Source organism: Scophthalmus maximus, chromosome 2 (assembly GCF_022379125.1).
Source record: "Scophthalmus maximus strain ysfricsl-2021 chromosome 2, ASM2237912v1, whole genome shotgun sequence".
Lineage (NCBI taxonomy): Eukaryota > Metazoa > Chordata > Actinopteri > Pleuronectiformes > Scophthalmidae > Scophthalmus > Scophthalmus maximus.
Window position 1 is genome coordinate 26,130,244 of NC_061516.1, and position 11,606 is coordinate 26,141,849.

The following is an 11,606-nucleotide window of genomic DNA, read 5'->3' on the forward strand; positions in this document are numbered from 1 at the left end:
TCCGTGGTCACGTGAATAAATGTGTAATAACTGGTTTAAAACAGAACACAACAAGTTTTAAAGATTATGAATTTATTCTGATTCTGTAAATTTACAACATATGACTAAACACTTCTGATGAAACTCTGATTAACAACAGTTAGAAAATGAAACATGATTGAAATCAAACATTCTATAAAATGCAGTTCAGATCGGATTAATCCAGGTTTTTAATCTGAAATCGGATGCTAAAGTCTCTGAGGTCATTTCCTCTGCAGTTACAGGTCATGAGCCAAATGACGTCACCAGCACAAGATGGCGGCGCCAAAATATCTGGGCTATTTTAGCTTCATATTTGCACAATGTGAGGAAGTGGAGATGTGTCGGCCATCTTTATATACAGTCATTGATCGACTTCATGAAAAGTTAGTATAGTATTTAAAAAAAAGGAATATTCAAACAGTTTCTTTGGTGCTCCATCAGAAATTACACATATTGAGTTTGATTGTCGGATCCTTGAAAACTGTGTTGTTTGAATATTTTTTGGTGAATATTTGCAGAACTTGATTTTATTTACTTGGTAGAAAATAACCAGTCTTTGTCCGAAGTCGCCCCCCTACTCACTGTAAAGTGAGGTTGCCATTTTGTAGTGCTGTCTGAATGCTTAGTAAAATTTCTTATACTCTATATGGTGAACTCATCGTATCCCACGATGCATCGTGAAAAGTATTGTACGACCGATGGTCACTGACCGAGCATCATCCATTGCGCTCGGGACGCTGAAAACTAAATTGTGCCTCGTCCAAGTTTGCAGCTCATCTCAGCCTTTTTACCTACAATATTAATACAACGTGTAAAAGAAATATATCAAAAATATATTATGGAATTGTCGACCAACCGGTGTTGTTGTTGTACATCATAATCCTGCGACAATGACGTAATTATCGACGCAGCATATGAAATTTTTTGGAGTTCACTGTACAGTGAGTAGGGGGTTAGTGAATGAGTGGGTGATTTCGGACACAGACATTGAGTTTGATTGATGGCTCAGGAGGCTCTCGGCCAATCACATCCCTGCAGGAAATCACGCTGTTACGTGGACGACAGGAAGGGGGTGGAGACTAACTGTTCATCAGTCTACACGTTGACGATGTGAGTGTTAAGTTTGTTGTTGTGACGCGACGGACGCTGTCGCTCGTGGCTCACGACTCCAGGGGTCACCGTCACGACTCCAGGGGTCACCTTGTGTTACCGGGACGACGTGGGGAAGCAAAAGTTTTGTGTTAACGTCGCAGTTTGTCCATAAAGTTTTCAGCAGTGACGAGGTCTTAGACACATGTTTAAATTTCATCCATTCATAAACTGTTAGTGAGAAACCGAAGCAGGTTCTGATTGGACAAGATCATCAGGAGTGCAGCTAGATGTTCTTCATCATCAGCTCCTTCTCCTCCTCCTCTTCATCGTCGTAGTTCTCTGACGATCAGGACAGGAAGTGGAGTCAGGTTCCCAGGTAAACTGTCTCTTAGGAACAGCTGATGTCATCCTATGTTAATTACCTCCGTCTGTGCTCTTCTTCCTCTCCTCTGTTCTTCGTTTCTCCTCCTCCGCCTCTTCCTCCTCCTCCTCATCGATGTTCCTGTACGTTGCCTGAGAATAAGAAGAGACACAATTTGTTCAGCAGCCTGCCAGTTGGCGCTGAGTGCACAGCACTCTGATTGGTCCTCACCTGGTGGCCGTGACGCGGTGATGTGTCATTGGTGGAGGGGAGGAGCCTGTTGATGAGCTGACCAATGGTTTTGAAGGTGGGCCTGTCGGTGGGCTCCAGACTCCAGCAGAGCGTCATCAGCTGATACCTGAGAGGACAGGTGAGTGTCAGAGTCAAAATAACTTTGTTAGCATTGAAAACATTGAGCCTGAGTCTGTTCTCGCACATCTCTGCTGGAGCGAAATCTGGCTGAGCCATGTGGCGGCCATCTTTGATCATCTTGTAGAAGTTGGTGTCCACGGCAACATTTGGATATGGACCCTTACCTGAACAGGTGAGTACATAGAAGGTCAAAGGGTTAGTCAGGTGAATCGGTCTGACTGTGATGTCACACAATCAATAATCAGTATTGATCCACGTCAGAGCGGTGTTTTACCCAGAGAGAAGATCTCCCACAGCAAGACACCGTATGACCACACGTCGCTCTGAACTGTGTAAACACACTGAAAGATGCTTTCAGGCGCCATCCACTTCACCGGGAGACGGGCCTGTCAAAGTGAAACCCACAGGAAGTGTCAAAATAAAAGACAGTGTTGTTGTTGACCGTGTGTGTCGAGACACTGACATTTCCCTGCACAATGTAGCTGTCGTCATTGCGAATGTCTCGAGCCAAACCAAAGTCGCAGATCTTTGCAACACGACGAGTCGTCAGCAGGACGTTCCTCGCTGCCACGTCTCTGTGGATACACTGAGACAGACAGGTGAGAGACAGACAGGTGAGAGACATTTTTTTGTTGTCTCTGAGGACATTTTAGCGTCTCCATGTGTATAGAAAGACAAATGTTTTCTTACATTCCTGTTGGACAGAAAGTCCAGACCCTGAGCCACCTGGTAGGAAAACCTCATGAGGTCACCAACAGACAGGCTGTCTGTCTGCGCACCTGAGAGACAGACAGGTAGTGAGACAGGTGTGACCTCACAGAGACAGAGGCCACAGGTGCATTCAGGTGCGTTCAGGTGCATTCAGGTGTGTTCAGGTGGTTACCTTGGTTTGTTTGTCCTGGACTCAGGACCGGCAGCATCTCCTGATACTCTGAGCAGCACGAGATCCCACTGTCACTGCAACACACGTGATTGGACGTCAGGCGTTAGCTGGACGCCTCACAGCTGATAAGTGATGTCACTCTTCTGATGTCATGTGACTTCAGAGCTCGAACTAAATGTCCAAACATTCATTCTGAGGACATCAGTCAATAAAACTACGGACCAAACATGGAAGTAGCATAAGTATCAGAAGTACCAGGAGTACCAGAAGTATCAGAAGTACCAGAAGTATTAGAAGTATCAGAAGTACCAGGAGTACCAAAACTATCGGAAGTACCAGAAGTATTAGAAGTATCAGAAGTACCAGGAGTACCAGATGTATCAGGAGTACCAGAAGTCAGAGGTCAGGGGTCATGGTCCGGATGTGTGTGATTGTTTTATTTTCACTGCATCTTTATCTCGAAGAAATATAACAAATGTGTTTTTATTATATTTTCTTCAGTTGTTTGAAAGCAGAATCCTTCTCACCTCCGGACTCTGGCGTGCTGGGCGGCCGTGTTCTTGTAGAAAGCCTCCTCCTCCACTTCGTCCACAGTCAAAATGGACGTCATGAAGTCCTGAGCGTGAGCCCGCAGGAAGTTGAGCAGGTCGCCGTGGCTACAGTACTCTGTGATCATCAGCATTGGACCTGGTGGGGGGTCGAAGGTTAAAGGTTAGAGAGCAACCAGTCAGCTGTGTCTTCATTAAAGAAAAAGTGAGGGACACTGCCCGTCGTCACCTCCTCGAGTGCAGGCCCCCAGCAGGTTGACGATGTTGTCATGGTAACCAAGATGGCTGAGGATCTTCAGCTCCGACATCAGAGCTTCACGTTCCTCTGAGTGAGCGCTCGCTGTTCATCAACACATCAGACGATGATGTCATCTCAACAGTAATGTGCCACACATAATAATAATAATGATGTGTGATGATGATGACGACGACGGTTTGTGGACTGACGTTTGAGCATCTTCACCGCAACTCTGGTGACGTTGTTGTCGGTTCCCAGTCCGTACGCCGTCGCCTCAACGACCTTCCCGAAAGCCCCCGAACCCAAAACTGCTCCTGATACCCAGAGAGGTCAAAGGTCAACACACACACACACACACACACACACACACACACACACACACACAAACACACACACACACACACCCACACACACACACACACACACACACACACACACACACACACACATCGTAGGTTTCTGGTTTCGTACCGAGGCGGAGTTTGTCCCGTGGAAACTCCCACTTGTGGTTGTACGGCAGCTGAGCAGGGTCAACGAAGGTGTAGTTGTTTCCCACCGTGCTCTCGATGATCTTCCAGCGAATCTCGTATTTGGGTTTCTGGTAAAAAGAAGAGCAGAGACATTAACTCATTCTGTCGTCCAATCAGAAAGCTTTCTGGAATGTTTTTAGCTCCTCCTCCCCCGCGAGCGGAGCACAGGGACCTACACTGTCCCAATCACGGGTTAAATCCACAGGTGGAGGTGAAGGTGGTGGTGAGCAGCCCGTCGTCATGACTACCACTGTTGAGCTGATAGTAACTGTTGACTCTGCTGCCATTGGCTGCTGTCAACGCCAATTCACATCCACAATAGTTCCTCCATAGATTCATGTTATTAACTCGAGGAATCAAACATGTGACGTCCGATTCTTTGGAGCTTTTTAAAGCCCTAGTGTGCAATTTTTTTGTAATTTTGGCGGTATCTGGTGGTAAAGTTGCAAACCGTAACCAACTGAGCGACCGACACTTTATGGCGGTGCACCGCTGATTCCATTTCCGGTTTCCGTCAGCGTCTGAAAATTCAACGTGAACGCGACGTATTCTGGACCGTTTAGTTCAACAACCGTATTCAACATAACATAGAAATATGGAGACTCACACGGAGGTCGGGTCCACCTCATGGAACTATATTTAACTCATCCAGAGTTGACGAAAAAACATTGGTACTTTGTTGCAGGTGATATACATATATGAACACATAGTTGTGGACAATATATTAAATTGCTGTGAATAATTTTCTTCTTAATATTACACACTGTAGCTTTAACAAACTCTGGTAAATAAGATGGAGGTACTTCCGACTCCAAACTGAGGTGAACGTGAAAAACAGTTGACGAGCGTCAACTCAACAAACGCACCTGTTTCCACTTGTAAGAAACAACCAATAGCAGCAGGAGGAGGACGCCGGCCGCGCCCAGAGCTCCGACCAGAGCTGGAGTCAAGAACGTTGGTGGTTCTCCTACAGAACCCGAAAACAACAGTGAATTCATCCACACGTTCAGCGTCATGAGGTGGATTTTTAATGATTGAGACTTACGATGTTTGAAGACGTGACGTGACTCTCCCATCTCATTGTAGGCGACGCACTCGACAGTGACATCATCACCAGCTGACAGATGGAGGTGTTTCCTCACCTCCTCCTCCTCCTCCTCCTCCTGTGAGGTCACATCAGCTGGAGGCACCTGATAGATGGAGACGTCGCCGCACCTGCAGAGGAGGAGTTTTATCTGACGTTAGGATTTAGAGGTCGTAAATCACTCGATACTTTACTTTGACTCCGCCAAGGAGATTATGTTTGTCAGCAGGATTAAAAACCTTACGATCTCAGCCTGTGTGTTACATACGTGTCCTGGACCCCGGGGCAGGAGTACCAGAGGATTGTGGGTAGAGGATATCCAGAGCTGCTGCAGGTCAGAGTGTCATTCTGCAGACTCACCTCAGCACTGGGAGAACCTGGAGGAGGACATTTTGTTTTATATATCGAACAAAACGCACAGGAAATCAACGTTTATAGGTCAAGTGGTCATCCAAAGAAAAAACAGGAAAACTAACATGGAAGGGAAGGAATAAAAGTTTCTTACTGTAGATTCGGAGGTCGACGTCCTGCGAGCCACTGAAGAACGAGTTGGAGAAATGGAACGAGTATAGACCCTGATCCTCCTGACGGACCCGCCGCAGAAGCAGGCTCGCCTCCGACCTGAATCATGAAGAATACCACCTTATCAAACCGTAGCAACAACAATACCACCTTAACAAACCGTAGCAACAACAATACAACCTTTAAAAACCTTAGCAACAACAATACCACCTTAACACACCTTAGCAACAACATTACCACCTTAACAAACCGTAGCAACAACAATAACTACTTCACAAACCTTAGCAACAACAATACAACCTTAACAAAAACCTGAGCTGTAGCTGTTAGCATTTTAGCCTGTAGTTGTTAGCATGCTAACCTGAAGCCATTAGCGGTGTAGCTCTCCTGGTACACTGTGTTGTTGTTATTGTTGTTGACGTGCGTCGGTGTCGTCCAGTCTTGGTTGCTGATTGGAGGATATGCCTCTATCACAAATGCCAGCGTCACATCTTGACCTTCAGACACCTCCACTCTGCTACTGCCGGTAATGTTAGCAAAGATAATGCTATTCGCATCTGTCCCGTTGGGACGAACAATAGCAACCATTTCCCCATTCACTTCCAGTGAACCGCTGCTAATGTTAGCGTCCAGTGCTCGTTGCACCTCCATTGGAATGCTGCTAACATTAGCCAACTGGTCCCCTTTGACCTCTATGGTCCTGGAGCTAGCGTTAGCATGCTGCTGCAGTTGCAGGTAGATAATCAGGTAAGGCCGATCTGGCGTGGAAGAAGAGGAAGAGGATAGAGCAACATGAAATCTGTCTGTTCATCAAGTTTTAGGAACTTCATCATTAACGTCATTATTATCTAACATTTTCTCACCCAGAACTGTGAGCTGCGTGGTTGCCGTGGCGACTCCAGCTTCATTGACTGCAGTACAGGTGTACGTTCCGCTGTGTTTCTCATCGACAGCAGAGACACTCAGAGTGCTGTTGACGGACAGCCGGTGGTTCGTATAGTGACGGCTGACAGCAACGTTCAGTGTCTGGGACAAAGTAGAATCACCGGTGAACATCAAAACATTCGGTCAGGTACAGAAGTGACCTCTGACCTCTCACCTGTAGGAGGGGGTGTGTCCAGGTGAGGTTGTAGAAGTGGGAGGGGTTACTAGTCAGACAGGTAACCTCAAACCTTTCACCTTCCAAACGTACGAGTTCCTTCTGACTGACAGACAGGGACGGAGGCTGACGCAGCCCTGCAGACAGACAGGTAGTCAGACAGATACAAAGACAGATGGACAGGTAGACAGGTAGACAGATAGATACATGGACAGATGGACAGGCAGTCAGACAGATACATGGACAGATGGACAGGCAGACAGGTAGTCAGACAGATAAATAGACAGATGGACAGACAGACAGGTAGACAGACAGATACATGGACAGATGGACAGACAGACAGACAGGTAGACAGACAGATACATGGACAGATGGACAGATAGAAAGACAGGTAGTCAGACAGATACATAGACAAATGGACAGACAGAAAGGTAGACAGACAGACAGACAGGCAGGTGGACAGACAGACTTACTGGGGACCACCAGGAGGTCAACAGGTCTGGATCGGAACTGTCTCCCGTCCTTCCAGCCTGAACAGACATAGTGTCCTTTGAACGACCTCTGCGGGTTTCGGATCAGGGCTCCTCTTTGGCGGTCAAAGGTCACATTCATGCCATGGGGCAGGCCCTGCCCCCTGCCCCCATGGGTGCCCTCTGATTGGAGGGTGAGGTTTTTGATGGATGGGTCTGTCAGCAGACACTTGAACAGGAAGTCCTGGCCTTCTTTGACATCAGGGGCACTACGAGGAGTGACAAACACACTGGAGGGGTCGGACGGGTCTGACAGAGAGGGATTATGGGAAACTGGACGTCATTTTCCAATCAAGACGAAGGGTAAAAACTGTTAACAGCTGAGTCATCGACCTGTCCCCGTAATACCAGAGAGATGTTTTTCTACCATAAATAAGAATCATTTAATCGGGCATCACCCGTGTGACTCTGGCTGGGGCGTGGCCTGTGCAGATTTTTACCTGTGACGTACAGGTGGATCCAGGTGTTGAGGTGTTCCAGGCCCGGGGCAGTGTACCCACAGCGGTACGTCCCAGTGTGCCTGGGCACTGAGCTCTTGACCTCCACCAGGTCCGGCAATTTGTCCCGGGGCAGATAACGAAACGCAGTGCTGGACCAACGGATTGAACCGTTACCGTGGCAACTCAGGGAGAAGGCGGAGCCCACCATCAGAATCTTCTCCGTTTGATTTTGGAGGAGGACAGAGTTCAGGCGGATCAACGGAGGATCGGGGGGTTCTGAAACAGATGGATTATTAAAATTAAATATGTACCATCAGTAGAATGATCATTAGATCATATGATGTCATTTTAATGTTTATTCTGCTGCCCCCGGGCATACAAAAAAAGAAAAGCACAGAAACGCGACCATTGTTACATCGTGAGTTTATTTAAAATCAGAGGAGCACATTGAAAGTTAAATCACAATTGATTGAGAACAAATTTAAATGATTGATTTTAGTTCAAATCAGCCAGTCACATTTCATCTGGTGGGCTGCGGTGATGTCAGCAGCTGATGGTGATGATTCATTCAGAACATGTATCTCGAACATGTTCAAACTTTGGTTTTGTTAAACTTTTTTTATCCTGATTCTTCCTCACAGAAAAAAGCAGTATTGATTGTCAGAGTACATACAGGAAATCCTTCTCATTAACTGACATCAGGTTTGTTAATGGTTAAAAAAATGAATCAAGATCCCTGCCTGCTTCAATAAGTTCAGATTAATCTTACTGGTTGTTTAACATCACATTTCACTGTCATTTTAAAACAGATCATTTGATTGGCTGTCTGTGGAGGATCAGAGCATCTCATTGGCTGGCAGCAGCTGGTTTCTTGGTGATGTCGTGCAGGTGGTTGGCGATCCGGGACGTCTGCAGCAGTAAAGCCTGATGATTTTCCACCAGCAGGCTCTGGTGACGACCCATGTTCTGCAGATCCTGGATCTGCTGGGAATTCTGAGGACGCGAAAACACACCCACGTTAGTTAAATCACAGACGTTAATGACACAATGAATCTGTGATGTCATCAACCAGTTTGATGTCACACTTCACCTCCCTTGTCGGGGTGATTATAAGTTTTAATAACTTACAGAAACTCAACTCAACTAAACTAAAGCTCAGAAAAAAATGAAACTAAACCTCAGATAAATGAAACTAAACTTCAGATGAACTAAACTAAACTAAACCTCAGATAAACTAAACTAAACTAAACTAAACCTCAGATAAACTAAACTAAACATCAGAGAAACTAAATTAAAATAAACATCAGATGAATCTAACTCACCTGAGTTCCCAGCATGCCGAGCAGTTGGACCACCTGGGCCTGATGTTGGGCCGCCTCCTTCTGGACCAGGACCAGCTGCGTCAGCAGATCCAGGACCTCCGCCCTCCACAGCTCCTCTGGCTGTATAGCCTTGTGCCTGTGGACGGGGCTCTGATCAGTGGGGTCATCAGATGATTGGGCAGGAGACTGAGGGAGGCCCATCGTCATGGCATTAGGTGGGTTGTCATGGTGATCACCTGTGATAAAGACGACTGAAGTCAAAACTTCAGTTTTTACACGACTCGCGAAGGACTCATGGCTCAGGTCATGTTGTGTTAAGATTAAAGAGGGAGGTTTTTCTGGGGTGTTTACGTTGATTGACAGGTGCCACATCTGTCAACCTGATCGATCAGTGGCCTGATCAATACACAGATACAGATACAATCAACAGATGAACAGATTTGTACCAAAGTCTCATCGGACAGTTGATGTCTTTCACAATCTGAGAAAAAAAACAAGAAGTGAAACTGTGTGCGTGTGTGTGCGTGTGTGTGCGTGTGTGTGTGTGTGTGTGTGTGTGTGTGTGTGTGTGAGATATACATGTTAAAGTGCACAATGTCCCAGTTTAAGTCTGGTAGGAGAAGCTCTACTGAGCATGTGCAGTGGAAAAAAATACTTAGATGTCAACACACTGACCCACAATCCTCTGCTCCGTCAAATCTACTTTACTATGAATCTGTATTGAATCTGTATGTTTTACATCCTGGTCAGTAAGAGGACAGAGTCCAGACAAAGAGCCGACAGGGAGATCATTTGAGTCTCATTTAATGACTCTGATCCTGATGGTTTAAAACACCAATCCTGACGTTGTTTTACATCGTCACTGTTTTTGCAGCTACTGTTTCAAAGTTTATTCTAAATCTTAAAAAATGAAAATCTGCTAAATGACATCTGAACCTGCCGCGGGTCTCCATGGCGACCAGGTAGATCCTCCTGCTGAGGAAGATCATGTGACTCGATCAGCAGCGGTGAAGATGGAGGTTAGATTCAGGTTGTGTGATGTGAGCAATGATTCTCTTCTTCTCTCTTGACATGATGAAAGTACAGAAGTTTAATAAAAGTCACGTGTGCTGAGAGTAACTAAGTCCTTTACCCTCAACACTGGATTCAACTGCAACGGTAACCGAGTATTTTATTTTATTGCTTCTTCTCACATGTCCATGTCACGTATGTACGAACCGACGCGTCAGAGTACAGTGACAGACCACACACACCCGGTTATTGATCAGTAACTGAAATGATTGATTATCAGATTTGTTGTTGAGGTTTATGATTGTTTCTTGTCACGAGGTTTTTACATCATCAGAGTTTTGTTTTGGAGAAAATCCTCCAGTTTGTGTGTGTGTGTGGGGGGGGGGGGGGGGGGATGTTGAAACCTCAGGAAACACATTTTCTACCAGAGACCAGTGGGTGGGGGGCTCTTCTCCCACTTCCTCGTCTTACTTCTTCTTTGTTAAGGAACTGGTTACCATGGCAACATGTTTACGTCTGGTCCAGTTGTAGTTGTACGTTTTGCAGCAGCAGACAGTTTTAGAACAGTTGACAAACTGTTTATTAGGGGCTTTACTAACATGGATTAAACGTAAAAGAAAAAAAAACACCAATTAAAGGTTTACATAAGTTTTAATTAAAAGTTAATTATGTTTTTAGTTCATTGTTATAAATGTGTGGAAATGAAATAAATGACTTGTTGAATATTTTACTCTTGAGCTGTTATGAAACAGTTAATAAACTGGTCGTTTACTAACAGATAATAAACACTTAATGAACTGTTTATTATTTGTTAGTAAACAGATAATAAACATTTGATTTAGTAATAATTATCTGGTAGCTCACAGATAATAAACAGATAACAACCACTTAATGAACTGTTTATTATCGGTTTACTAACAGATAGCAAACACTTAATGAACTGTTTATTAATTAACTGTTTATTATCTGTAAGTAAACGGATATAAACAGTTACTTAAAGATAATAAATAGTTAATTAAGTATTTAATATCTGTTTACATTACAGATAATAAATACTCAATGAACCGTTTATTATCTCTTCATTATAATAAACAGTTTTTAAGTGTTTATTATATGTTTATTATGACAATAAACAGATCATTAAGTGTTTATAAACAAGAAACACATAGTAAATAAATAAACGACAAATGAATAGTAAGCTGACAAAAAAATAAACAGTATGTTTTCTGACCTTCAGCAGAGCAGCAGCAGCTGAGGGCGATCGACAGTAGCAGAGAATGGACCAACATCTCTCTCTCTCTCTCTGATGTTGTTCAGTTGAAGTCAAACTGAATCTGACAGAAAGGAACAAACTTCCGCAGAAGGACATCGACACCCCCCCCCCCCCCCCCCCCCCCCCCCCCCCCCCCCCACACACACACACACACACACTCACACTGATCATGTTTAATAAATCAGACCAGACCTGTTCCCTCGTCTCTCTGCAGGTGGAGCTGTTGCTCGAGACGCTGCCGATAAAGCTGCAACAGAAGAAGAAGAAGAAGAAGAAGAAG

At 45.0% G+C, this 11,606-nt stretch overlaps 1 protein-coding gene across 2 annotated transcripts; it reads right to left on the reverse strand.

The window, feature by feature from the left end:
* Positions 1 to 55: 55 nt before the first annotated feature.
* csf1rb (colony stimulating factor 1 receptor, b) lies at positions 56 to 11,430 on the reverse strand. Of its 2 annotated transcripts, none has more exons than XM_035624977.2 (22): positions 11,285 to 11,430; positions 7,721 to 7,996; positions 7,224 to 7,529; positions 6,751 to 6,887; positions 6,515 to 6,677; positions 6,013 to 6,409; positions 5,635 to 5,750; positions 5,398 to 5,506; positions 5,091 to 5,260; positions 4,912 to 5,012; positions 3,987 to 4,113; positions 3,725 to 3,829; positions 3,507 to 3,617; positions 3,257 to 3,416; positions 2,730 to 2,803; positions 2,537 to 2,625; positions 2,310 to 2,432; positions 2,121 to 2,232; positions 1,911 to 2,010; positions 1,706 to 1,832; positions 1,536 to 1,626; positions 56 to 1,221 (listed from the first exon to the last, which is right to left on the reverse strand). In XM_035624977.2, exons 1-22 carry the CDS (start codon positions 11,340 to 11,342, stop codon positions 1,139 to 1,141), a joined length of 3,135 nt encoding a protein of 1,044 aa, XP_035480870.2. In that variant the 5' UTR covers positions 11,343 to 11,430; the 3' UTR covers positions 56 to 1,138. The 2 variants fall into 2 exon arrangements, with proteins under 2 accessions (XP_035480870.2, XP_035480871.2); XM_035624978.2 differs by having other exon boundaries at positions 56 to 1,452.
* Between the last annotated feature and the right edge of the window lie 176 nt (positions 11,431 to 11,606).

Excerpts from the sequence above, each read along its gene's own strand:
- csf1rb (XM_035624977.2), bottom strand. The coding sequence starts at position 11,342 with ATGTTGGTCCATTCTCTGCTACTGTCGATCGCCCTCAGCTGCTGCTGC. Across the intron at positions 6,888-7,223 it reads TGACCTCCTGGTGGTCCCCA|GGCTGCGTCAGCCTCCGTCC; the intron begins GTAAGTCTGTCT and ends GTCTGTCTGCAG. Across the intron at positions 5,507-5,634 it reads CGTCGACCTCCGAATCTACA|GTTCTCCCAGTGCTGAGGTG; the intron begins GTAAGAAACTTT and ends GTCCTCCTCCAG.